The sequence below is a fragment of the Meriones unguiculatus genome, chromosome 3 (genome assembly GCF_030254825.1).
Source record: "Meriones unguiculatus strain TT.TT164.6M chromosome 3, Bangor_MerUng_6.1, whole genome shotgun sequence".
Lineage (NCBI taxonomy): Eukaryota > Metazoa > Chordata > Mammalia > Rodentia > Muridae > Meriones > Meriones unguiculatus.
Genome location: NC_083351.1, coordinates 11,092,523 through 11,120,321, shown reverse-complemented (window position 1 = coordinate 11,120,321; position 27,799 = coordinate 11,092,523). Strand labels below are relative to the sequence as shown.

Sequence of the window (27,799 nt, the reverse complement as noted above, 5' to 3'; positions counted from 1 at the left end):
TGACAAGTTTAAAACATGTATTTAAAATACAATTTATAAAATGCTTAATCTGCTGACTCAGGAGCCCGCGGTGGGGGTTAGGGTGGGGAGCTGCCTGCTACACCAGCAGAGCAAGACTGCAGGGTGCGGCCCTCCCTCCCAGTCCCTTCTGTACAGATGCCCAAGGGTCCTCCCTGGGCCATATGACCAGAAGCAGGATCCCGGAGGTTTTCTTGAGTCTCTGCTTACCAGGGAGACTGGATACAGCCCTGCCGGCCCATCCCTGAGCAGAGCACCCCCAGATGGGGCAGAGCAGGGTATGGCGGGGCAGGACAGGGCTGGGCGGGACAGGCGGGCTCTGGAAGGGGCTGATGGCAGCAGATAGGGTGTTGCCTCCTGCCTGCAGGTGGGGAGCACCCTGATTGAGGGGACTGAGAAGGGCTGGTCACCAGACCCGGACCCCCAGCTCCTTTGGTTATAGGCTGACATCAGAGTAGTGGCTCATGGGAAGCGGTTAGCTGGAAGGGCTGAGGCCTGGCTCATGGGGTCCAGGAAGAGCTGGGGGAAGGGACAGTACCGTGAAGGCAGACAAAAGGGCAGCAGCCTCAGGTTCCTGCCCCTCATTCCCCTGGGGATTTCCAAGCCAAAGCCTGCAACTTAAAGACAGAAAGAAAGAAAAAGAAAAATAGCACTTATGGAGTTATAGACAACTACAAAAAAAAAAAAAAAAGGAAAAAAAATAATCACACACACACACACACACACACACACACAAATTAAAATAAACCAACCCACAAACACACACATACACACAAAGTCCAAACCGTTTCCCATGCCTCCCACCTCCCCCAACACCAGTCTGTTTTTTCTTCCTTTCTTTCCTTCTCTCGGCATGCCAGCCACGTCTCCATCTAGGAGGCCAAATACATGGCTGCTGGTGGGCAGGCGCACTGTGGGTGGGGCCTCCACGGGCCACAGTGAGATGGGAGAGCCGCTCCTGCATGCTCTCAATGTGCAGACACCAGCTGCCCTTGGCTCCCACTAGAGGGGGCCTGGCAAGCGGGGTTTCTACACCCTTCTCCAAAGAAAGGACAGTCTGTCCTTCAACCACAACCACTATCCCTGTGGGTGGGCCCTAGCCTATGAGCTAGCAGCCAAGTTCCTTTCTACCTGCTCCTGGGGGTGGTCAACCCCCTTGCTGAGGCTCTGTCACAGCTTACTCCCAGATCGCCCCTGGTTTCAGGCAGGACTAGGGCTGTGCTGGGGGAAGAGCTGCTTGCTAAGGGGATGATGATGTGGGCCACTGCCACAGGGCATAAGCCAGGGGACTGAAGGTGGTGTGATCCTGCAAAACTCAGCTCAAGCTCAACACCTTGGCCACCATGGCTGCCCTGATAATCCCACACCACCACCCACTCCCAAAGCTGAGTGCTGGTCAGGAGAGGGGAGGCTGCCAGGCTGGCCCAGGCATAAGGCGAAGTGCACTGGAAGAGGCTACAAAGCCTGCATCCCGGTAGGATACAGCTGCTTTCTCAAGCCTCTCCCATCAAGAGACAAAGCAAATCTTTCCCGGCTTGGAGAAATGGCCTTCATGCCAGCCTTGCTCTAAGACGGGAAAGCGCATCTGAGGCCTCTGGGGAACCTGTCAGCCACCTGCCTTTGCAATGCAAAGTTTTTCCTTAATGAACTCTTCTCCAACTGCTTTACTCCTACTGTACTCATTTCACCCAGGAAATGTACCAGCTATAGTTTCTGAGCCAGGACCATCAACAGATGTGGCACGCCTCAGATCCTTAAGCATTCCAGTCTTGCTGGAAGGGACAGGACCATCTACCTTCTGACCACCCCAGGCACAGGCCTGGAGTTCTAAAGCCAGACTTTCTCCTGGGCTTACACTGACAGCAAACACTGGACAAGTGCCACCACTGCCTTTCTGAGCCCGGAGTCGCTCCCTGCCCTTCCCTAGAAGCCGCAAACCTGGCTGGTAGGGAGCCACCCTGAGGGATATGGGAAGGGAAACCTGTCACTTTCCCCATCTCCCACAATACTAAGGTGGGGTCAGCACCCTCCCCCAGGCTCTCGGAGCACTCTCTAGACAACTCAGGTGGGACTCAGCCGAAGGAAGGCGATAGGCACAGATGCTCACCCACGGTGGTGGTTGGAGGAAGGGGGATTCCCGAGCCCGGCCCCTTTTCTGGGCAGCAGTAGGAATACAGAAGCTAAGCTTTCCAAAATCCTATTGGTTAATGTTTCTAGCAAATTCCCTAGAAACATCTTTAAGTGACTACCAAACTACCCTTTCTCAATTAAAAATTCATTAAACTGCTAAAACCCCTTCCATGCACTTTTTTTCTTGCAAATCAGATTCTTTGTATAAACAAAAATAGGAAGAAAAAAAAAAGGAAAGGATATTTTCAATGGAACTTACTTTTAAGTGATGGCGACATGCACTTGGGGTGGGTGGGGGGGAGTTCTCATTTGTGTTTGAAATCCCAAATTAATGAGCATGATAAACTGTTATTGCTGGCACTGGCTTTACCCCAAGTGGCCAAGTGGCACTGCCTGACCCTCTACTCTGAGTCCTTGGTAGGTTCCCCCAATCCTCCCCTGATCCCCACCCTTTCCCTTTCTATTGACTTGGGACAGCCCTTGTCAACATGCCAATCACAGTGGGAAGGGGGGAAGGCAGAGGTCACAGTGCATGGGGTTCAAGGTCACAGTGGGCGGAGCAAGGGGGATCACAGTGCAAGTAAGTCAGGTCGTTCCCTCTGCTCAAGTCCAGATGTCTGCCATGGCAGTGCAACCCATGGCAGACAATCCAGGAGGCGATGATGGTGGCGGCAGCGGTGGCAGCGGCATCCTTTCTTGTCCGCATTTATCTGCGCTGTTTGAAGCCTTGTGACCCGTCAGGACCCAAAGGCTGTCTGATCACATTACTGGGCTGCCTGCTGTCTTCAGGTTGAGAGATCCTGGTTGGCCTAAAGGAAGATAAAAGGAAGGCCTTGAGGATGTAAAAGATGCCCACATTCTGTTGTGCATGCCATGTTTGAGAGGGGGGACATGTGTGTGCACAGGTGCATGTGTATGGCTGACCAGGTGGCATCCTCCATTGTTCTTCGCCTTACTTTTCAAGATAGGGTCTTTCACTGAACTTGGAACTCACCAATTGGTTAGGCTGACTGGCCAATGGCCAGGAGTCCATCTGGCCTCCCAACATACCCCTGTGCCCCACCCAGTCATTGGTAGCCTTGCCTGGCTTTTATGTAAGTGCTGGGGATTCAAACTGGGGTCCTCATGCTTGTGCTGTGGGCACTCTTACCATCTGAGCCACCTCCCGCTCTGACCCTTAAAAAAAAAAAAAAAAACACAAACAAACAAACAAAAAAATATCAAGCCATGGTTGAGGCTGGGGTTACCAGCCAACCTGATTAGCTGAGCCTCCTTTAGCAAGCTGACTGAGGCATCTTCCACTCTGGCAGCTCCCTGTGGGAAGGACAAAGGCCCATGGTCCATCTTAACTCACAGCAAGAACAGCTCCCCCGTTTCATTTGCCATTACTTATCTGGAAGCAGAGGGAGTGTGCACACCCATCCTGTGGAGGGAGGAGTGGCATGGACAGCATATCTTCCATAGAAACAACTAATACAGATTGTTGCAGTGTTGGGCCCCCAGCCAGGAGCTCTGCAGTGAGCTGGCACCCACCTGTCTGCCTCCTGCTTCCCTCCAAACCACGAGGCTAGCTGCTGACTCCTAGTACTAGAGAAGACAGAAGGAAATGGACTTTCCCACTCCAGACAGGTGCAGACTAAGAGGAGAAAACAGAATGGATGTTCCTTCAAAACAACGATGGTACTAGACATGGTGGCACACGCCTGTAACAGTGCTAGGGAGGCAGGAGGACCACCCTGAGTGCAAGGCTGCCTGGGCTACACAGTGAATTCCACGCCAGCATGTGTGAGAACTTGGTTTTAAAGCCAAAAAGCAAGCTGGGCATGGTGGTACACACCCAGCACCTGGATGGCAGAGGCAGGTGGACCTCTGAGTTTGAGGCCAGCCTGGTGTACAGAGTGGGTTCCAGGACAGCCAGGGCTACAAAGAGAAACCATGACTCAAAAAAACTAAAAACCAAAACCAAAAAGCAAACTAAAACTAAACCACCACCAAGAAGGGACAGACACAGCACTCGATCACCTGTTCGAGTCCAGAATATAAATGCAAAGAGAAGACCCTCCAAACTAGAGGACTTGGAACATGCGCCTGGGCAGGCCTAAAGGCACAGTCCCCAATACTGGGGAGAAAAGAGCAGTCAAGTGTGCTGTGGCTGTAATCCTACCACCAAGGAGGCTGGGGAAGGAGGACTCAGATCAGCCTAGGCTGCAGGGTGAAAGTGTCACAAAAGACCAAATGTATAAACTGGACATGTGCCTTAGCAGAGAGGACTCCCGGCATGTATGAAGCCATATATTTGACTCCAGTTCTATGTAAACCAGGTGAGGGGGTGCACACCTGTAATCCCAGCAGTCGGAGGCAGAGACAGGAGGATCAGCATTCAAGGTAATTCTACAATAGTGAGTTTGAGGCTAGCCTAAGCTAAATGAGACCCTGTGTCAAAAATAGGATTTTTATGTGTCAATATTTGGTGTCTTCCTCAATCTCCAACTACATTTTCCTTTTTTTAAGATTTATCATACAGTACTCTGCATACCAGAAGAGGGCATCAGATCTCATTATAGATGGTTGTGAGCTACCAAGTAGTTGCTGTGAACTGAACTCAGGATCTTTGGGAGAGCAGGCAGTGCTCTTAACCTCTGAGCCATCTCTCCAGCCCATCCGTATTTTCTTTTAATTTTTTTTCAAACTTATTGTGCATGTGAGATATGCACCAGCAAGCACAGGTACAGAGGTCAGAGGACAACCTGCCGGAGCTGTGAGACACAGCTCCCGAGTTTTCTCCACTGTGAGACACAGTTCCCGAGACTGCACTCGACAGTCAGGGTTGGCAGCAAGCACACTCAGCAGCTGAGCCATCTCAGCAGCTTGTGCCCAGCCTGTGAATGGATGCTGGGGACCCAGACTCAGGTCCTCATGACTGTGCAGCCAGCACTCTACTGATTGAGCCATGTCTCCAGGTGGTTTTGTTTGTTTGGTTGGTTTGGGGGTTAGTTTTTTGGTTTTGAGACAGGGTTTTTCTGTGTAGCTTTGGCCATCCTGGACAACCTGCTCTGTAGACCAGGCTGGCCTGAAACAGAGATCTGCCTGCCTCTGACTCCCAAGTGCTAGGTTTAAAGGAGTGTGCCACCACTGCCTGGCTCCAAAGGCATGTTTAACAATTACTATGTTATCAGAAAGAAACACACATTATACAAATCTAAATTTTTTAACTAAAAAAAGATACAAGTGAAAACATTAAAATTTCATCAAAAACTCAGGGCTCCTAGCGACCCAGGCAACCATACTGGGCTTGTCTGGAGTCCTGGGTAGAATTCAGCCCCTTATGGCCACTTGCTCACTGGTAAGAAAGCATTCAATGCTGGCTGGCAAGGCAGAATCAGCCTTACCCTACTTCTGAGATCAGGCATCAGGGTAAATAGCTGAAATGCATGCAGCTGGCAGAGGATGACTCAAGGCCCATCCTCTCAGGTCTGTGAAGCCTGAACACTGTGGTGCCCACTTACACCTGGCAGCACCCTAGGCTGGAGAGCGCTCCGCTAGTGCTTATGGAGCTTGCCCCTCAATCTGAGGACCTCAGTTCTATTCCCAGAACCCACATAAGGTGCCCAGCAAGCCAGTACGCATGCAGATTCTACCAGCTCCTCCCCTGCCACTGCCGGCATGTACACTCACCTGTCGAGGATGGGTTTCTCCTGTTCCTCCTCAGGGCTGGCGCTGCCCAGGATCCGTCTCCGGGCCTCTGCGTACTCTGCCTCCCGCTGTGCGAGGGACTTGACAGGAAGGGCTGGCCTGCTGGTGGAGTTGGGGCTGCTGACCACACCGTTGCTGGTGGGCCTCTTGAGGATGCGGATCTGTGGAGGGGGGCCCGTGGGAAGGCTATCGTCTTGAATCACAATGGGCACTTTGGGAGGAGATTTGGATTTCCTGCTGACAAAGAGCAAATACAGCTTCACAAATCCCACAATGTCCAGAAGACCCATCCAAGCCCCACACCCTCCTCATCACTGTCTTCTCCCTTCCTACTGTTCACCTGGCCCATGACCGGACAACTGCACTCCCACTCCTCAAGCAGGACAGCAGCCTTGCCACCAGCTCTGTAGGGTACAGAACTGCTCCACAGGTCTAACCCTGCAGGGGCCAGCTCGCCAACCTATGGTCCTGGGGCTTCCTCTCCGTGTGCATGGCAGGGCCAGCAAGCACCACCTGGCCACACCCACAATGCAACGACTTTGATGAAAACCCCGGTTTCCCTACACAGACCAGGGTATGAGAGGCTGATGATCTGGGAGCCCCTCAGTCCAGGTCTCCCACAGCGTGTGCTCAAAATACTACAATACACAGACACCTGCTATGCCACTCTACCCGGCAACAAGCAAGACAGGATTTACCAAACTCTCTCTGCCTTCTGGCAAGTGACCTGTACCTCTCAGAGACAGGCTGCACCAGACCAGCAAGTCACCGCCACATGAGAGCCTCTGAGAAGAGAAATCTTACCAGGGCTCTCTGCTCTGCTGGGCAGCGGCGGCGGGGCTAGGGCGAAGGCCGGGCATAGAAACAGTGCTTGGCAACGCTCCAAAGAGAAGGCTTGTCCAAGGCCAGTAGATGTGTACATCAATGCCAGGTGGCCACAAGCAGAGGTGAAATTCCCCAAACACAAAGAGGGCCAACAATACAGGGAGAGAAGAAACAGAAGCCAAACTCGAGGATGGAAGCAAGGTAGGGAAAAACATCTACACCAGCCACCAGGGCTGCCCCAGACCTGTCAACCAGTTCTTGCTCACAACCATAGAGACCTCTGCCAGAGCCTGGACTGTCAGGAAGGGTGGGAACTGCGTGCTCCGGGTCAGGTGCAAGGGTCCAGGCTGAGTGTGGACAGCGTGTAAAGGGACCTGTGACCACGGGGAGCAGCTCCTGGGAAGAGTAAAGGAGCCAGCATTCTGATCACAACCATAGGTAGTCTGGAAAGCCAGTGTGGGGCAGGAGACTCCCAGGATCCCCTGGGGGAGTGAATGCAGCCGGTTCTTCTCTGTTTGCTTGTCCCTGGGTTATCTAAGCCCAAAGTCACCCACTCTGAATCCCATGTCCCACGCTGCATGATGGTGAGAAAACAATCAAAGGTCTCTCAAGAATGTCCTAGAATCCTTCCTTCCAAGATACCCTCATTAATACCCTAAACTGCCAAGTCTCCAAGTCACAGAGATATCATCTGTCCAAACCCTTCATGTCACAAAAGACATCGATACCCAGAGGGAGAAACAACTACCTCACACCTCAGAGCCACTGGGACACAGCCACGCCTAAGCCAAAACCTTGCAACTTATCACCTTCCCTCTTCGCTTCAGATGACTTCACACAGGCCCCTGAGGCTGGAGACGGCTGCAACACTAAGCCTCACCCGGAAGCCTCAGTGCAGTGTTTTTTTCTGGTCACCTACTGGGAGGGAAGAGCCAGCTGCCCAGGAGCCTATGCTAACACTACCAGCCAGCTGGAGAACCCTGCCTGCCCAGCTCTCCAGCAGCAGAGAGCATGAGCCCTCACGCCAGACAGCAGCCTTACCTCTCCTTTTGTGTGATCTTCAGTTTTTTTTCCAACCGTCTGTCTATTTCCTAGAGGAAAAAAATGTATATAAAAGTGGAAAAAAATCTCTCTCAAATAAAACCTTAAGTCTCTATTTTTTTCCAGGCCGAGGGCAGTGTCCTCTCTCTAGCCAGGGACATGGACCTTAAGGTTTGGGGAGCTGGCTCCCTCTGCAGGTCCATTTCCCCTTGGCCCCATGAGCACAGCAGTAGTCCTGGACCTCATCAGGCTGGGTTCACCTGTTCTGTCCTTCCAAGTCACTCCAACCACTCCAACGTTCTCAGCACACACATAACCAAGTCATTTCCCACTCAGCTGCTCAGAGGGCCACGTCTGAGCCTGCCTTTCTCATACCTCTAATCTATTGTTCCTGTTCTGCACTAGAACAGGACTGGGCTACCAGTCCTCAGCCCTGCTGGCCAGCTCGGAACATAAAGTAAAGAGAAAAGGGCACGGTGAGTAAAATTTGAGAATAAAAATGGGACAAGGCAGTAGCCTCATTTTTTTTCATATGGAATTTAATTAGAAATAGTCTGTATATACAGCATGGAACTGAGAAAGTGAAACTTTCAGGGTTAGAGAGGAAAAGGAAAGAAAAACGGGAGGATTCAAGACAAAAAGAGATTAAACCATCAGCTCCTCCAGAAGAGTTGTATGTCCCTTCTAATAATTTGTTAGGAGAAGACTTTGAGGATAACTTAGATCCTAATGAGGTTGCAGAGTTGGAGAAAGAACAGGCTAGGTGGAAAGAAGACTATATAACTGAGTTTTACGGTTTTCCAGTTCTAGAGGAACCTGATGGACAGGGTAATATGGTGAAAGTCCATGCTCCTATACCTTTTAAACAATTAAAAGAATTGAAAACTGCATTTTCTCAATATGGTCCTACAGCACCTTTCACTCAAACTCTGTTAAAGTCCTTGTCTAAGGAGGGTCTCTACTCAGGGGACTGGAAGAAATTAGCAAAAGAATGTTTAGCAGAAGATCATTTATTATGGAAGTCAAAATTTGCTTAGCAATGTCAAGCAACAGCTAAAATCACTGGAGAGAGAGAGAGGGAGAGGGAGAGAGAGAGAGAGAGAGAGAGAGAGAGAGAGAGAGAGGCAGTTTCTCAGTTTTCCAGTAAGAAAACTAATGGTTAATTCAACAAAGCCTCTGTTATCATAAAAATCGGATTCAACAAATAGCAAGGTGTTTTGCCTGTCTGTTTTGAATATATATATTTACCATGTTCAGCCTTTTATTATGGTTCCTGTGAATGTTTCTCAGGCTTGGTATTTTGATAAGGGGTCATCTTCAAAGTCACTTTTATGGAGTGTTATAGGACTTGGTTTATTACTCTTATTAGGAGCATGTCTCCTACCAGTGATAAATGTAAAAGCTGATCTGCATAAGATTAAACTCCAGTATCTACCCTAGTGGAGGTTGGAAGTCAAGGACAGATAAGATTCCTTTGAAGAATATTCAACTTAAGACAGGGCATGAATGATGGAATTCATGTACCAATGCTGGGTAAAAATGTATCTTTCAGAGAGACAACCTAAGACAGGCACACTCTTCTGCTCCACAGCTATTAAGTTATGTTCAATTTTAAAGATATAGAAAAAGGAGACCTGTGGAGAGCCGCTTGTTTGTCAGGCTGCTTTGTTATTGGGCTCTCAGTGAAAAACATATTTTCACCCTAGCCTTCACCTGGAGTCAGAGTTAGGCAGAATGTTTTGTCCTTTTGTTTGTGTGAGGATCACACAAGACAAGTGGTCGAGGTAAACAAGTTTGACTTCTAGAATCCCTTCCTTGTACTGCGGTGCGTTGCTCTGACTATAAAAAGGGATTGTGGAATAAACCCATGCTCGAGTTTCTACTGGCAGCCCTCTTGAACAGATCCCACGTGTAGTGTGTTGGTTTTAAATTTTTCTTTCAATCCTCACTCCCCACTCAAGAACTGCTCCACTCTGCAGGCGGGCTCTGGCAACTGAGCCCAGTTACAACTCTCCCAAAGAGTGTACTCCAAGGAGAACCTCCAGAGACCACACAGGCCTACACTGCTGTGCCTCACACGGAAGCATCAGCCTGGAGATTCTGGCCTCTGACAAAGACCAAATTACTTTATTTTATTTTAATTTTTTTTTAAAATAAAGATGCCCAGAGCCTTGATCGTGTCACCAACTTCTATGGCTAGAGCAACAAACACTGAAGCTCTGACACTGCTCTGAGTAGACCCAGGACAAAGACAAAAAGGGACATAAACACTGGACAGGTGACTAAGGATCACTTGGGTGTGCTGTGCCCTCTCCTGGAGAAGTCTTTGGTGACAAGTGACACTGTGCTCTGTTAAGTGAAATAGATTCCTTTCTCTGGGTCCAAATCCATGTATAAGATCATCTGCCAAACCCAAACACCACATGCTTTATTAGGCTTTACCATGTGAACACAGGGCATGGCCAAGCATGCCTATGACACCAGTGTGTGTGGGCTGAGGCAGGAAGCAACTCTGGCTCTTCCTCGGGGTCCTGATTTCACTTACAGATAAAGTAAAAAGACTTCCAAGGCAGAATGAATCTAGAAGGAATACAGCCTACATAGGGCAACCTGTCTCAAAAGGCAAATGAAAATGGTATCACATAGGCTCCCTGGTCTGAAGAATAACAAAGCCAGAGAAAAAGGAACCATGGGAGGAAGGAAGGCTGATGCTTTGGACAGGATGGTCCTTTGAGTAAAACCAGTCCCTCCAGGTGAATGCACCTGAGGGAGGGCAGCAGCTTCACTGGCTGTTGATGACCTTTAACCTCACAATGTATGTGCCTGCAGAGTCTCTGGCAGAAAGTTGTGGTAGAAGCCAGGAGTATGATGGTGAAAAAGTCATTCCAAAGGAGGTAAGAGCATGGAAGGGCCTCAGATAGCCTACTTTATTATTTTTAACTTTTTCATGTGTTTGCCTGCATGTACTGTGTCCTGGGAAGCCAGAGGAGGTGCTGGAGAAACAATGATTCTGCTGTTAAAGCACTGCCTGCTTTTCCTAAGTGCCCAGGTTCAATTCCCAGCACCGATATGATAGGTTCCAACTGTCTGTAACTCTAGTCCCAGGAGACCTGATGTTCTCTTCTGGTCTCCACGGGCACTAGATGTGCACATAATATACAACACACACACACACACACACACACACACACACAACACACAGCCAAGACACCCATACACATAATAAACTTGGCAGGCTGACGCACACCTTTAGCTGCAGGACTCAGGAGTCAGAAACAGGTGAGCCAGCCTGGTCTATATAGCAAGTTCCAGGACAGCCAAGGCTAACTATATAGTACGACTTTGTCTCAATAGATAAATGGATAGAACTTTAAAGTTTAGCATTCACTATGTGCAGGTGCTTGTCAGGGTGCACATGTGAAAGGCAGAGGCTATCTCTCAGGAACTGGTTCTCGCCTTCTACCATGCTGGTATCGGAGACCAGTCCTCAGGCACCTAAAGCAAGAGCCTTTACTTGCTGAACCATCTCACCAGTCCCAGCCTACTTTTATGAAATCTGGGCAGGAACAAGGGAGACAGAAGGGACAGGGGTCTATGTGAAAGGCAAGGATGATCAGAGCCAAAGGTTTGCCAAAGGTTTGCTCTGGCAGCTTCTGCCTGCGACCCTAGCACCAGATAGGCTGCGGTTGGATGTTCATCAGTTAGAAGTCTGTCTAGATGGCAGAGTGAGTCCCAGGTAGACCTAGGCTATAGAGTATGAGATCCTAAATCAGAAAATAAAAACTAAAACAATGGACTTGAGAGATGGTTCCCTGGCTAAACTGAGGACCTGAGTTCTGATCCCTAGCACCCAGGTAAAATCTGGCCACAGTGCTACAAGCCTATACCATGGCCCTGGGGGCAGAGATGGTCAGAACCGAGGGCTTGCTAGTCAGCTAGTCTAGCTGCTATGATAAGCTCCAGGTTTAGAGAGCCTGTTTCAAAAAAAAAAAAGGGGTGGAGACTGATAAAGTCACCCTTGGTGGGCGGTGTCACATGCCTTTAATCACAGTGTTTGGGAAGCAGAGGCAGGCAGCTCTCTATGAGTTGAGGCCAACCTGGTCTACAGAGTGAGTTCCAAGACAGCCAGGGCTAGAGAAACCCTGTCTGGAAAAACAAAACAAAAAAGTCAATCTCCGGCTTCCCAATTTCATACACAGATGAGCACATCCCCATACATACACTGTGCACACATGAAGAGGTTGGCCAGACATGGTGGCGCACTGCTGTAATTCCAGTGCTTGGGAGGGTGAGAAAGAACTGCCACAGTTCCCAACTGGTCTGGACTGTGTGGAAAAGCCTCAAAAAATTCAAATTGGGCTGGAGAGACTGCTTGGTGGTTAAGAGAGCCTGCTACTCTTGCAGAGGCCCTGGCTTCTGGTATACACATCAGGTGGTTTACAGTTGCCTCAAACTCTAGCTCCAGGGCCTCTGTAGGCACCTGCATGCATGTGTGCATACTTGTACACAGACACACACACACACAAATAATAAAATAAATCTTAAAAAAAAAAGGCAGGCAGTGGTGGTGATCTACACAGAGAAACCCTGCCTCAAAAAGCTAAATAAATAAATAAATAAATAAATAAATAAATAAATAAATAAATAAATAGGGCTGGGGAGACAGCTCAGTGATTAAGAGCACTGGCTGCCCATCCAAGTCATGAGTTCAAGTCCCAGCACCTACAGGCTGGCTCACAACCATCTCTAACTGTAGTTCCTAGGGATCCAATCAATTCTCTATTCTTGTGTGCAGACAAAATGCTCATACACATAAAACAAATCTTTTTTAAAAATCACATAACATACACTAAAATCCCCAACATTCCCCCTTACCCTGAGACATCCCCCCCCCCCAGAAGCAGCAGCAAGACAAGAGAGAGAAATCCAGGCTATCTGGGCCTCACAGTGGCACCGTGAATATACCCCAACACTCCCCAGTAACTCTACGAGAGTGGGAGGAAGTGGCTTGTCCTTCTGGGGCCTAAACTGCTCTTGCCAGCTCTCCCGAGCCATGCTCCTCACCCCTGCCACAGTATCCAGCCATGAGGGATGGTGAGCTGCCCCATCCCACCGTACAGCTAACAGGATCTCTCTGGTGACTACTGCAACTAACCTAACCTTTAACAGTCCAGTATGCTGCTTCCAGTGAAGCTTTGGCTCTAGATTAGAAAATATCCCCTTTCATTGGCAATACAGTCAGTAACTTCTCTCAGATAATTTCTACCTGTCTTTGTCAGTTTCTGGCTTTTCTCTCACACTCAAGGAATGATCACTTGAACTTCCTTCCAGAGTTAGTCTGCGCCACAGCTGGGTGGACAGAAATACACATCTCCAAACTGACCAGGGATAGGGAAAGGTATGTGTGGGAAGAGGTATAAAGAAGAAACAAACAGAGCTGGCTTGGTGTCTGTGTGCTGTGGGCCAGCCTGCCTGATCTATGTAGCTTGTTCCAGGCCCACAACAGACATTGGTACCCATATCCCTGGTTCAGGGTGGCCAATGTTACAACCCAGAAGAGCTGGTTCCTGCCCACCTTGCCTCATGGTTTCCGCAAACCTGGGCAGGACTCTGTCACTTAGGGACAAAGCAAAAGAATTCATAAAGTAAGAGGAGTATGAGGGTTCATGACTATACTCTCAGCATTTGAGACCGCGAGGCTGACTCTGAAGCCAGCAAGGTCAGACTCTATCCCAAAAGAAGAGCAACAGCTTCCTAAGAAGAACCAATTTGTAACAGCAAACTCTGATCTATAACATTAAAAAACAAAACAAAACAAAAAAACAGAGAGATGGTTCTGGTGCCTTTAAAGGGCCGTCTCTAGTCTAGATGCCCAACCCACAGCACTCTCCAAACACCTGCTGCAGAGCCCATTTCTGTATCTGTGCTGCATGCGGTCCGGCAGTTTCACATGTCAGCCAGCAGCAGAGACACTGGCTCACACTGGCTGGGTTGGCTGTCCCTGATCATTCTACTTCCTCCGGTAGCTCCATCCTTGCATGAGCACCCAAAATTCTAGCACCCCAAGTTCAAAAATTAAGCAACTGTCCAAGATAGTCCAAATTATAAACACTGGTATATATGCTTTTGATGCCTTTTAAAAAAGTATGAAAGCAAACCTAAAAAGAAAAGTTGAACTATATATGGGCTAAATTAAAAGGCCAAAACTATACTTTAGGGGAGCAAGAGAGACGCTCTAAGGGGCTGAGGCCATGTGCCTTTCACTACAGATGTGGGAAAGCCTGTTTTCTGTTCTATTTCTCACAAGACATTGCTCCCTTCTTTGTTCCTCCCACAGTGAGAGAAAACATTCCACTCTAATTAAGTGGGTCACCACAGGGCACAGGATCCGGCCTGACTCCTCTGTGGAAGTCTAGGCTTCATCAGCGTCTCCCATGTCCATTCTGCTTCCCTAAGAAGGGAGAGAGCTGAAGAACACCATTTGTGGAAAAATGGCTGCAAAGCAGATGTCCTTAGTCTTGGGGCCCAGAGGTGAGCAGGCCAGCTGTGCTGGTGGGCAGAGGCAAGAGCAAACCACAGAGGCCGAAATGCTGTGGCAAGACCAGTGCACGGAGAGCACTCCTGCTATGCTGTGGACTGCAGAAAATGTGGGTTGGATTAGAGCAAGGAAAAATGGGGCAAAAGAAACAGGGAGGAAGAGGAATGAAAAGAGTAATAGAGGCAAAGAAGGAAGAGAAGATGCCTCCTAAAGGGACAAATTTGTCTTACCTGTCAGGGAAATGTTCCCCTGAAACCCCTTCCCACTAAAACACATTCAGCTCTCAGGGTGTCTGCACTGGCCCAGTATTGGACACCCCCCTCTGCACTAGCTCTGTGTACCTCTCAAGCTGGGGTCACACTGAGGTGACTATTAAGTGCCAAATGTACACCAGATTTTCCACTTAATTCAGAGTGTAAAATAGTGTAGTTATAATCTCTAATGATTAAAAAAAAAAAAAGAACCAATTTTTATTTATTTTATTTTATCGGTACCTGCATGTATGTATCTACCATCTGTGTGCCTGGTGCCTGTGGAGGCCAGAAAAGAGGATTAGATCATTGGAACTGGAGTTACATGCTATTGTGAGCCTCCATGTGGGTTCTCTGCAAAAGCAACAATTAACCACTGGGCCATCTCTCTCGCTCCATACTTTAAAGTCTTTAATATGGATTACATAATGGGACAATATCACTTCTGATAAACTGAGTAAAATTTAAGACACTAGGCTGGGTGTGGGGGGTGGATCTCTGTAAGCTTCAGGCCAGCCTGGCTCACATAGCCAGTAATATGGTTATATGATGAACCTGTCCCAAAATTGTCCATAGATAGATAGATAGATAGAGACAGACAGACAGAGAGACAGATGGAAGAGGGCTAGAGAGTTGGCTCAGGTTAAGAGCACTAGCTGGTCTTCCAAAGGTCCTGAGTTCAATTTCCAGCAAACCACATGGCTCACAACCATCGGTAATGGTGCCATCTTCTGGCCTGCAGACACACATGTAGGCAGGACGTTGAATACATAATGATTGGATTTCTGTGAGTTTCTAGGCCAGCCTGAGACTATCTCACTATCTCGAAAGACAGAAAAAATATGACACTTGTGGTTCACAGGGTACCTTCACCTTAGCATGGTCCAACTGAGGTAAACCTCGAGGGAGGCCGCATTATCAGCCTAAAAGCAAGGAGCACTTAACCTAGTACCCAAAGCTGGTGCAGGCCCTGCCTGGACCACACTCACCATCTGGCTTCAATCAGGCCTGATTCCACTTAGCCAAGCTTGCCAAGGAGCCCACAGCTGCCAGACTTGGGATGCCAAATCCCAATTCCTCAGCAGCACCTGACTGCCCAAAGCTTCTTTCTGAAGAGCTGCTTTTTGGCCCATACACCACTCTTCAGATCCTGTCTTTGCCCCCAGAGGCTCTTTCTCACCCTCCTGACCTTTGAAGGCTGGCGACCCCAAAGTTTAGACCCCTCTGCTACATCCACGGTGGCTTATCTATCTATCTACCTATAGTTTGTTTCAAGATGGGTTTCACTATGTAACTCTGGTTGTCCTTTGAATTCACTATGCAGACTAGGCTGGCCTCAAACTCACAGAGATCTCTGTCTCCCAAGTGCTAGGATTAAAACCCTGTGCCATTATGCCTGCTTGGCCTTCCTCTTTTTCCCTTAATCGCGTTTGTTTATCTCACGCACGTGGAGGCTAAAGGTTCTCGACTTCTACCATGTGGGTCCTGGGAATCGAACTCAGTTTGCAAATCTTGGCAGAAAGTGCCTCAACTGCTGAGTCATCTCACTGACCCTGGGTAGGTTTCTTTTTGAGATAGGGCCTTGCCTGTAGGCCAGGTAGATCTCAAACTCATGGTAATCCTGCCTCAGCCTAGGATTACAGACCTGTGCCACCACACCTAGCCATCCTGGCTATACTGATCCAGGTCCACAGATTTACACACACTGACAGATATTAGGCGCCACATCACTGTCCCACTCTAAGAGCTGTCAACGTAAGACTGAGCCCATCCAAGCCTGCTTTCTCCACACCTAAGACTCTGGTGTCCTCTTTACAGGCCACTTCAACAGCTCTCGTTGGTTCTGCTTTCAAAATACACAGTCAACTTTCTTCACAGTAGTGGTCCATATCACCAACAGCCCCTGGCTCTTGCCCATTCCAACTGTATTCCCCATAGCCAGATCGAGACTTAAAACTGCCTATGTCTTCCTGCTTCAAGGTCTAATGTCTTAGACCAAATGTCTCTACCAAATCTGGCTCCCCAGTGCCTCTGACCTCATGGACTACTTCCCCTCCCCATTTAGCCACCACACTGGCTTCCATTGTTCCTCAGACAAGGCCTGTGCACTCACTGTTCCCTGCCAGTAATGCCCTGGTATGTCGGCACAATTATCCCTGCACTGAACATTCATCTTTTATTTTGTTCTGGTATTTCTGGTTTTGTTATTTTTTGTTGCTGTTGTTTGTTTGTTTTGAGAAACGGTCTCTACACAGCCCTGCCTGTCCTGGAACTTGGTATGTAGACCGGGTGTAGCACCATCAGACTAGTTCCAGGACCTTAGTCCTTAGATTCAGGTATATAAAATGCATTCTGCCCCAGTCACTGATGCTTCCCATACCCCTAAATCCATTTGCTTTTCTTCATGCCTTTCTCCATATGAAGCATATGCTGGCAATCTCACCAACAGAGCTTTGTGAGCAGACACTTTACACTTGGCCCAAGAGCCCAAAACAATGCCCGACACAGCAATCTGTTAATGGCCCTAATGGAGCAATTTTATATCTGACCCAGTTTTACAGATGGAAAAGGACTAATTCTGAGAGGTTATGTCACAACCACAGTTCTATATGGACTGGAGCCAGTGCTCAACTGGGTTGTTCAGTGTTCAAGGAAGTGACTAGTACACATTCAAACTGGAGCTAAGGTTGGCTGGGGGTGCAGCTCAGAGGCAGAACTCAAGCTGGGCATGATTGGGACTGTTCCACACCCTCCACTCCGTGTGTGGACCTGTGTGTATATTCCTTGGTGGGAGAGCAGGACCTGCAGTCTCTTTTGTGGCACATTCTCTGTGGTAGGAATTGGAGATTCCTACCACAACCACTCAGTCCTGCTCCACATTCAAGTGGTGACTTGATAAAGGCACACAACTAGTGATGGAAGCAACCAGTCTTTGCACCCAGGCCCGGTTCCCGTGAGCCCAGGTTTCCCAAGAAAGGGCAGATGACTTCATGGCAGCCAGACAGTTACAAAAGGAAATAGCTCTTCAGCAGAAACCAGACCCAGCAATTTAAAAGGACCCCAGGAGAGAGGGCTTCAGAAACTGAAAATTGCAGCCCTGACACAATGGAATGTTTGGCTTTGGACACTTCATCAGTTTCCGTGTGGGAGGGAATCCATGCAGGGCAAATAAAACGGGGCAAAGTCTACAGCACTCCACTTTGTGTGTGTTTCTTTTTTAATTGTTTTACCAGTTTGGTTTTCACACAGCACTGAGCAACACCACTCTCAGAGAAGAATCAGTCAGTACATTAGTCCTCAGAGACAGCAAGCACAAGATGCCCTGGGCATTCTTAGGACCTGTGAGCCCCAGGCAGGACTGTCAGGGCCTGGAGGGCAGTGACTCCCTCCAGTTCTCACCCCAGCCTTCACTCTCCAGGCCCCAGGTTAAATCTATCAACTCAGTTTTACAAATGAGAATGAAGCTGAGAGAAAGGCAGAGAGCTAGCTACTCCAAAATCAGACGCAGCATAAAATCCCCAGGCTAAGAGGCTTCTGTGGCCACACTGGGAAGAAAAAGCGTAAAGACACCATTTTTCCTAATGGAGACCTCCAGCCACTTCTTCCAAAGAAAGGCTCAGGTGGGCAGACTTTGGAGGACGAATGGTTACTATCGCAACACCTACAATTTTATGTACACCCAAGGGTGCACTTATCGAATCCAGTTAGAATCAATGGGTGGCATTCAGGCAGGCGGAAGAGAACACAAATGGGCCACAAGACAAAGAGCGGACTCCAGAGGAGAGGAGTGCAAATAGGACCCAGCTGAGAGTACTCAAACCTAACAGTTTAATCCTGAGCAAAAAATACTTGTAATCTCTTTTTCACCTGGCCACAAGTAAAAATTATCTCAAACCAGATGAAGGAAGGCTGAGGCAGGGGGTTCACAAGTTCAAGGCCTATCTGGGCTACATAGTGAGTCAAACTAAAGAAAGAAAATGTTTTGTTCAAGATTTCAGCCAGGTAGCACCTCGCCAGCAGTCAAAGTTTGGGTGTTAGAGTGGGCAAGCACTGAGCCTCCTGAGATGCGTAAGTCTCAGTTCACCCTGCTACAGAAGCAGGTCAAGCCCAGGTGAGAAGCCGGGAGAACTTCAAGAAACCAACAACAAAGCATGCTGAAGCACTTTACCAGTTAATGACCTGGTGACAGGCAAGTATAAACAACTAGAACATGGCCCAGGACCAAAGAGGCTGGAAATGACCTCATGATTTCCTTGCTTTGCGCACAGGAGCAGGGGAGCATGTAGAATTAATTATTAGTTAATTAACGCTTAATTAGTAAATTCTGCACTAGGGCCTCTTCTATGCCCACTGTTTGTCCCAGCTCAAGGACTTTGTCTAACACCCAGATCTTTTGTCTAAGTTTGGATTTCTGTCTGTGCTGGGATGACACGCCTACCACAATGGGCAACAATGCTGAGATAAAGTATAGTTTGGGGGAGCCTTTTCCAATCACCCTCTCTTGCTCCCAAATAACTGACACAGAGCCCTATTAGATTTACTCAACAAGCCTTAAAGCACCAAAGCTGGACATACACCCATCTGTTCTAACCCTCTACTCTAGTCTGGCCCCAAATTACTTGCCATAGTGGTCTGGCCTGGGCTGCTTCTGCTCCACCACCAGGTCAGTCCTCATGGCCAGCTCCTCATGGTCACGTCCTTTCTTTCCCTCTGTTTCCTCCTCCCTTCTCTTCTTCCGGCTCTCTCTACCTCACGGTCCCTACTGAGACCCCTTCACTGGATAGGAAGTCCAGCTTCCCTGCCCTCCCTCACCCAGCTATAGGCTGCTCAGTTTCTTTATTAACCAATCAAAGGTAACTGGGAAACAATGATTACCCAACACTGATCAATGGTCATGACAATGCCCACATCCAGACTGCCCAGACTGCAACCAGATCTTGGGACACAGAATTCAGCATCTGAATACACAGCACAACAGGCCAACCCCCAACAGGATCAGGGATAGATCAATTTCCACCCTTTGAGGTCAGTGAGCACAGACATAAAGGTGCAGTCAGACTAACTGTAGTGAAAAGCATGTAAAGCTTCTACTGTCTCACAAGCTCTTCCAGTCAGGAACTGTAGGATCTGGGGGGTAGTGTCTGTTCAGCTGTGAGCAGTGCAAACAGGGAGCAGAAAAACAGAACCAACAGCTGGAGGATCACCAATGCTTTGTAAGCCCACAAAGGCCAAATCATGAGCTGGGAATCTGATTCAGGGTTCATAAAGAATGTCAGTCCTGGGGGCCTGGAGAGATGGCTCAGAGGTTAAGAGCACTGGCTGCTCTTCCAGAGGTCCTGAGTCCAATTCCCAGCAACCACATGGTGGCTCACAACCATCTATAATGAGAGCTGGTGCCCTCTTCTGGTGTGCAGGTGTACATGCAGGCAGAACATTGTATACATAATAAACAAATCTTAAAAAAAAAAAAAAGTCAATCCTTACCTCTCCAGACTCCCATACAACTCACCCAAGCATCAAGGTTTCTATTGTCCACATTTACTATCCTGTTAGAAACAGACTGACTAACTTCCTATGTACAGAGCGGACATCTTGGCACCAGGGACAAGATAAATCACTGATGGGATTTGTTCCTAATTTCTGTGGCATTTGGTTTCTTAATCTTACTGTTTGGATCAACATCCTGCAGAACAAGACATTGGGAAGCTGTGTGTCAGAGGCTAACAGAGGTAAGACTGTTTATGAAATCTCAGGGCTTCTGATGGCATGCCAGGTAGTACTCTTCTCCAGCTACAGCCAGCGCTGCAAGAACAAGAGCAGAGGACCCAGTGGCACGCGCCCTCCAGGTTCAATCCCTCGTACCAGAAAAAGAAATAATAAATTAGTTAAAAAAAAAAAAAGTTATTTCAGCCACAGCCAGGTAAAGTATTTAAACTCAATCTCCTCCTGGGAAACCAACAAGCCAGTCGCTGTCTTAACAGGAGGAAAATAATCTCCGCCTGTGAGGGGGGCATTCAGAAAACACTGTGTGCTCTGTGGAGGCCGGCTGCCTGACTCAGCAGGGGACAGGTGCTCACCGAGGGCGGCCAGTGTCCCTAGAGGAGGGGACTATTAAGAGGGCTGGCCCCAAGAACATGTCTGGGTACCTACATCTCCACAATAGCAACTTTCTCTTGGAGGATTTCACCACAGCCTTGGAGAGACAGGATTCTCTCCTGCAGAAGGAAAAGCAAGGCTGCAGTCCACTGCAACCATGGCAGCTCCCCCTAACACCCAGAGCATGCATGGAGCCCCAGTGAAAAAAAACTGGAGCCACTGCTGAAAAGCTCATTATCCTTTCTTTGAAACCACAGGAAAGCAGATCTCTTTCCAGAGGTCAGGGACAGCCACCTATTGGCCATCAAGCCTAAATTGGCCAAAAACTCTGGGGGGGAAAAAAAACCTTCAGAGAATACTGCAAGTCCCAGACTTCCCGAAAAGATGAGAAACTGCTGAGGCCTTCCTGCTTGGCAGAGCTGGGTGTGTATGGCTTGACACTACAGCTATTAACTGTCCTCTTTACTGTAAAGATGGACAGAAATCAGCAACACGGAACCCCAAACTAACTCATTTGCCGTTTTGTGCCCACTACAAAGACAACTGCACACATTCCAAAATGACAACAGCTACATCTTGAAGAATACGGCCACTCCTACGAAAGGAAAAGATTTAATCTTTTAAATGAAAATCCAACTGTCTGGCCTTGGCAAAAGGAGGGAGGAGGTAGGGAGGCAGCTATTTAAAGCTTTCCACTGCTTTAAGGCCAAAGTTGCAGCTCCCAGAAGCAAGTTCAAAGCGCCCTTACAAACCTCTCTGGCTCCATCTTTTTCCACTGAGCCCTGCCAACATCAGTGTCTCCAGCCAGGAGGAAATACTTGCAGTGTGGGAAGCTCTCCACACAGCGCCTCATCCATGTGTGCATTGGCCACACCACCACCTGCCCAGTGACCAGACATGGCTCCATTCAGCCCAACTTTCAAATCTTTTATAGTTCCTCTTTTTTTCCCAAGACATGTTGCCCACGCTGGCCTTAGACTCATGACCTTTCTGCTTCAGTGTCCTGAGCCTTGGGATTACAAGTGTGTACCACTATTCTTGGCTCTTGGTCTTTAAAAATTCATGTAGACACCATCTCCTACACAAGACCTTCTCTGGCACTCTATTTGCACTCCTTCTACACCTTCTACACAAAGTGTTGCTGTTCCTCTGACTCTTTCACTGGATAGCAGGGTCCAGTGGCTGGCATACAAATGATATATATATGATTATGGACGCTTTCATAGGCTTTCATGCCACCAAGCATCACTGATGGGGCAATGTCCAGATAACTGACTCACATGGGTAGAAAGTAAACATACATTTAAATTCTCAATCCAGAAGACCTGTTACCTAGTTATTCTTTAACTTGCACGAGACATTTTAGTGGGCTTGCAAATGAGCTCAGTAGTAAAAGCCCTTGCCTGGTATTATGAGGCCCTGGGTTCATTCGTGGTACAGGCAATATTAAAATCCATAGCTGAAATGAAGGCACACAGCTATGATCCTAGAGGATCATAGTTTACAGGAGGATCTGACTTTACAGTTAACCTGGCCTTCATAGACTCTGCTTTTAAAAAAAAGAAGGTCGCGCAGTGGTAAGGGTGCTGATGCCAAGTTCAACCCTGGGAACCCACATGATGGAAGGAGAACCAACTCTCCAACTTGAGGTCAAGTTGTTCTCTGACCTCCACATAAGCTCCCCCAGGCCCAACGCACACACACAATAAATAAATGTGGGAAAAGATCCATTTTCTTCCCATTAGCTGCTTAATTTGAGCAAGAAAAAGTTTCATAGGGATACAGACATGAGAGGCTGCAATGCCGTATAGCCACCAGCCTACTTTCGTGAGCCACCCACCTTCTGCTAGCAGAGGTGGCTCATCAACAAGAAGACAGACCACAGTCTATGTATTTTGTCTATACAACTGGAGTGTATAAACTAGCTTCAAACCACCAGAACCAAGGTTGAGTGTGGCGATGCACACCTTTCATCTCAGCAAAGGCAGGTGGCTCTCTAAGGCCAGCCTGGTCTACAGAATGAGTTCCAGGACAGCCAGGACTACACAGAGAAACCCTGTCTCAAAAAAACAATTGCTGATCTACTTTCTGGGGCAGGAAGATGTCTTCCAATTACAAGCTGCTCTCATTGCATTTGAGATTTGCTGAAGATAAAGGACACAGTTCAAAGCTTGAAGCAAGAGTAAAGGTGTACCTTGGGGCCCTGGGTCTGATCCTCAAGGCACCTTCTATCAATACGGTCTAAATCAACAGTGACTCAAGTCCACATTTTCACATCCCCACCAGGCACATTTTTGAAAAAGCATTTCTTTAGCTGGGTGCAGTGGTGTACACCTGTAATCCCAGCACTCGGGATGAAGAGGCAGGTGATCTTTTTGAGTTCCAGGCCAGCCAAGGCTGTCTCCAAAACAAACATTTCTTTGGTGAAAGGAAGCTGTACTCTCTCTGAATTCTTTAGATTGTAGCTGCAGCCTCTCTCAAAGAAACAGCAAAGGAACAATTGTACAGCAGGGAAGTGGCCACAGATGAGCAGCAGCCTGGTGACAAAACACCTGAGTTGTTTCTTTACGTCCCCCCTTTTGTCAGTGGAAACAGCATGAACGACACTGGGTATTCCAAAGACACTCAAGGGAAAAAATGACTTCAGATCCTGACACAGGAGAAAAACACTCCAGCAAGATCCAATTCTGTAGTGTTGGAGGGCATTGATCCTCTGGATCCATGGAGTCTAGACACTTTTACAACTAGCCAGCTCCCATTCACTAATCTCTCTGCTTCTACCTAAGTTTTGTTCTGCTTGTTTCTTTAGGCCTTTTCTTTTTTGGAGGTTGGGCACATTCAAAACTCATTACCAGCAGGAGAGAGGGTAATCTAAAGCTAAGAATTTTAATATTAGCAACTGCCTGCATTTGAAAGGCATGGATAGTCAACTGGATGCAGTGATGTGAATATGCTTCAGCCCTCCCCACCCTTCTTCAGAATGGAGTATTTAAGGGAATCAAATTCATGACAACCTTTAGAGGCCAGGTGTGGTGGCCCATGTCTATAATCCCAGCATCAGAAAGGCTGAGTCTAGGGTAGTCTCTGCACCAAAAGCCTGACGTTCACAAACAGAAACTCTTCAAATAAACATTTGAGGCCAGGCACTTTGGGAGGCAAAGGTGGGTGGATCTCTAAGAATTTAAGGATAGAAAAAAAAAAAAGTTTAAGGACAACCAAAACTACGTGGTCAATTCCAGGCAGCCAGAGCTACACAATGAAACTTTATGTGATGGTTTAAATGAGAATGGCTCCAATAGACTCCTATGTCTAAATGCTTGGTGCCCAATTTGTGGCACTGTTTGGGAAGGATTAGGAGGTGTGGCCTTTGAGGTTTTAAAAGCTCACACCAGGCCCAGTGTCCTGTTTCCCCACATGCCTGCCAGCAGCTCCCTGTCTCGATGGCCTTTCTTTTATAGGCCTTACCTTGGTCATGGGGTGTCTCTTCACAATGAAAGGACAATAAATAAGACAGTCTCAAAAACACAAAGCAAACATATTGAAAATGAAGGCCAGGGGCTGGAGAGCTGGTCCAGTGGTTAACAAGTGCCCGCTGCTCTTGCTAAAGAGTAAATTTCCACTCCCAGCACTCCCATCAAGTGGCCCTCAGTGGTCTGTAACTTCGCTCCAGAGCAGCCTATGACTTCTGGCATCCTCACACATCTACACATCCATGAACAAAGGTGCGTAGGCTCTCACTTTCTCAACTAAAAGTAAACCTTAAAAAAGAAAAGAGCTGGAAGTGTGCGCCTTTAATCCCAGCACTCCACTCAGGAAGCTGAAGCAGGCAGATATCTGAGTTCCAGACCAGCTGGTCTACAGAGCAAATTATAGGATAGCCTGGGTTACACAAAACCTGTAAACCCTGTCTTTTCAAAAACAAAACAAAATCCAGTAAATAAATAAAAATAATCAGAAATAAATGAGGGCTTTTTACGCAGGGGATGACAGGAGGGGTGTCTGGGTGGTTCACTCCTAGAGGCAGGCCATAAGTGCCTCTACCAGAAATTGTGCATTTTCTAGCGAAGTCAATATTACACACACTCCCTAACACATAGCACTGTGTTAGGGATCAATGTTAGGGATCAACTCAAAAACACTGGTGGAATGAATAAATAACCAAATGACACCTGTTGCTCTCTGTAAAAATCTTATTTGTTGGGTGTAGTGCTCCACACCTTTAATTCCAGCAATCTGGAGGTAGAGGCAGGCAGATCTTTGTAAGTTCGAGGCCAGCCTGGTTTACGTGGTGAGTTTCCGGGACAGCCAGGGCTATGTAGAGAGACCATGTCTCATAAAAACCAAAACCAAACCAACCAAACAGAAACCCTTTACCTTACTTCCTTGGTTCAAGCTGGAAGGTACCTTTAAACACTGTACTGAATGAGCTCTGAACCAAGCACTCCTTCAAAGGCTCCTTAGCGCTAAGTGGGAAAACATCACCAAACTTTCGAGAAATGCTGAACCAGCAGAAAAACTTCCAAGCCAAGTTTCAAAATTCCTGGTAAGATACAGCACTGCTGTGCTTGTTAGAAGCTCCATGGGCAGACAGACCCAGCTCCTCATCAACCTTGGAATATGTGATACCGCACACATAAGCTTTTGAGGAGTATGTCACCGGAGCCCAGCCCAGGCGCCGGACACATGGCCACCAAAGAGACATTTTCGTCGAACCTCAAACTCTGAAATCACCATATTAATCACGAACCTACGAGATGAGGAGTTCGTACTTGGGGTAATTTTTTCTTTTTCTGTAACTTTTGGAGGCAAGCAAAAACTCCCAGATCACACCGATCGGTAATCTCCCCTTCTCCTGGCAGACACGAGGCTATCTTACAAATCACACCCTTCTTCCCTTCCCTCCGCCCGGACGAGCACACTCCGAGGTCCTCCCCACTGCGCAGATCTTTGGGTGGGTCCCGGGGAAGAGCATATGTTTGCTGAGTTTAGGGGCAGCTCTGCTGAGACCCCAGGGAGACCAGAGTGCCTCGGGCATTTGGAGTAAAACTGAAAGAGGAAAAAGGAAAGAAAAAAAAGAAAAACCCAGGCTCGTTCACCGCGGCGGAAGGCGCACAGCGGCGGGGGATTTCGGCCCAGCGCCAAGTGGTCCCAGAGGACACATGGTTGCTTGCTCCCCGCTGTCTCGGGGCCTCCTCCCGCTCTTCCTCCGAGCCAGGCACGCCGCCCGAGCCCCTCCCTCACCAGACAGAGCACAAGAACTTTAAAATGGTCCCTGGGGCGCGGGGACAAGAGAAAGTTGACCGGGGTAGAAGGTGGGGCGTCCTGAGCGACGCGCACACCGCGGGGCGGAGAGGCACCCGGGAAAGGTGGAGGGAGAAATGGAACGCGGCCCCTTTAAGAGGCCTTCACGGCGCTCCGGGACCGGGGGCCTCTCTTCCACCTCCGGTCCGGTGTGGGAGACCCTTCCTTGGGGAAAACTATCCCCAGACCCGCTCCCCGTAGGCTTCCCTCGCGCCAGGTCCGCCCGGCCCTGACGCGGGGCGGCAGCTCCTCCTTACCCCGCTGTCTGCCGCCTCCTCCCAGCTCTCAGCGACCTCCTCATCTTCCATCTTACTCGCCGCTTTCCCTCCTCCCCCCCAACCCCTCCCCGCGCCTGCGCCTTGAAGCGCGCCTGGGTCGCGGGCGGAGGCACGCAGGGCTTTCCTCAATGGACCACGCCCCCTCACCCAGCCCGGAAGAGGCTCCCGGCCAGGCCCCAGCGAGCCTCGTCTGCCATCTTGGAAGAAGGCAGGGACGTCAGATAGCTTCCATCTTTCTTGAGGGCAACACTTGAGCTCGTTCACTGGATGAGAGAGAATTCAAAAGAACTTCCTGCTTCGGTTCGGGAACTGTACTTTGTACATCTTTTCTTAGGACAGGCAATTGTTGAAAGAACAATTTTTCTTGTCAAAACTTGAATCGCAAAAGAAAAAAAGTGAGCCTAAGTTTTTTCTAAGCTACAAGTTATGTGTTTTGTTCTACAACATTCTGGAAACCTTTCTATATTTGAACAAAGGATTAAAACTATCTCTCATACATAAAACATTGTATTGTTTCTATTTGATAGGGTGAAATTATTACAATAATTATTATTATTGCTCATAAAACGATATTTTAGGGGCGGGAGAGATGGCTCAGCGATTGAAAGTACTGGCTGCTCTTGCGGAGGACCCAGGGTCAGCTCACAACCATCTGCTAACTTCAGTTCTAGGGGACTGGATGTCCCCTTCTAGCCTCTGTAGGCATCTAACATGCATATGGTGCACAGACACACAGACAGACAGACAAAACATGGCAAAGGACTTTAACCCTAGCACCGAGAAGACAGAGGCAGGTGGAGCTCTGGAGTTCCACCTTGGTCTACATGGTGAGGTCCAGGCTAGCATAGGCTAGCTACATAGTGAAACCCTGTCTCAAAGTAAATAAATGAAAATCTCAAAAAATTGCAAATAGACAGACAGCATTTCAATTATCCAACGCTGCAGTATGTTCTCTACCATTGTGATAAAATTTTTTAGCTAGGTTCTTTAGACCATGGCAGATCCTCATGTCAATCAACCTGTGATTGATCAAGACCAACCAACCAGTGTGATGGATGGAGTGATTGATTAAAGAAAAATGATAAAGCAGCAAGAAGAAAAAGATTGAAAAATATGACATCTGAACATGGTGAAAAGTATGACATTAAAAAGCAGCTGGGCACAGCTCCCGGCACTTAGGGAAGCAGAGACAGGCAGATCGCTGTGAGTTTGAGGCCAGCCTGGTCTACAAAGTGAGTCCAGGACACCCAGGGCTACACAGAGAAACCCTGCCTCGAAAAACCACACACACACAAAAAAAAAAGCAGGCCTGTAAGAGTCCCAGATGATGACCCTAGAGTGCCAGCTGGAATTAGAATGTGATCTCCAGCAGATGTCAGAGTGGAAAAAGACTTGGGAAGAACCTGAGGAGTGTAAAGAAATCCATGGAGTACTGTACTCAGTGAAGTTAGAAGCCTGATTTTTTTAAGGCTTTTTTGACATCTTTTTGAAGTCATTTTTGACATTAAATCTTGGAGTCCATTCTATAAATCATTATTTCTGGCTACTTGCTTTGTGTTTCATAATATGGGATAATGTGGTTCTTTTTATGTGGTTGCTTATATTTTTTTTGCATAATTTAATGTGTC

The 27,799-nt window shown here is 48.1% G+C and overlaps 1 protein-coding gene across 4 annotated transcripts; it reads right to left on the bottom strand.

The window, feature by feature from the left end:
• Positions 1 to 26,245, bottom strand: Szrd1 (SUZ RNA binding domain containing 1). 4 transcript variants are annotated; one of them, XM_021629708.2, is made up of 4 exons: positions 26,151 to 26,245; positions 7,708 to 7,757; positions 5,824 to 6,078; positions 1 to 2,957 (listed from the first exon to the last, which is right to left on the bottom strand). In XM_021629708.2, the coding sequence occupies exons 1-4, from the start codon at positions 26,199 to 26,201 to the stop codon at positions 2,855 to 2,857; spliced, it is 459 nt and encodes a 152-aa protein (XP_021485383.1). In that variant the 5' UTR covers positions 26,202 to 26,245; the 3' UTR covers positions 1 to 2,854. The 4 variants fall into 4 exon arrangements, with proteins under 4 accessions (XP_021485383.1, XP_021485435.1, XP_060235147.1 ...); XM_021629760.2 differs by having other exon boundaries at positions 5,824 to 6,075; XM_060379164.1 differs by lacking the exon at positions 26,151 to 26,245 and adding an exon at positions 19,120 to 19,282 and having other exon boundaries at positions 5,824 to 6,075.
• Between the last annotated feature and the right edge of the window lie 1,554 nt (positions 26,246 to 27,799).

What these genes read in the sequence shown, in the direction of transcription:
- Szrd1 (XM_021629708.2), bottom strand. Translation starts at nt 26,201, where the DNA reads ATGGAAGATGAGGAGGTCGCTGAGAGCTGGGAGGAGGCGGCAGACAGC. An exon ending in AGGAGGCGGCAGACAGCGGG is followed by an intron (nt 7,758 to 26,150) that starts GTAAGGAGGAGC and finishes TTTTTCCTCTAG; the next exon opens with GAAATAGACAGACGGTTGGA. An exon ending in GAGAAACCCATCCTCGACAG is followed by an intron (nt 2,958 to 5,823) that starts GTGAGTGTACAT and finishes ATCTTCCTTTAG; the next exon opens with GCCAACCAGGATCTCTCAAC.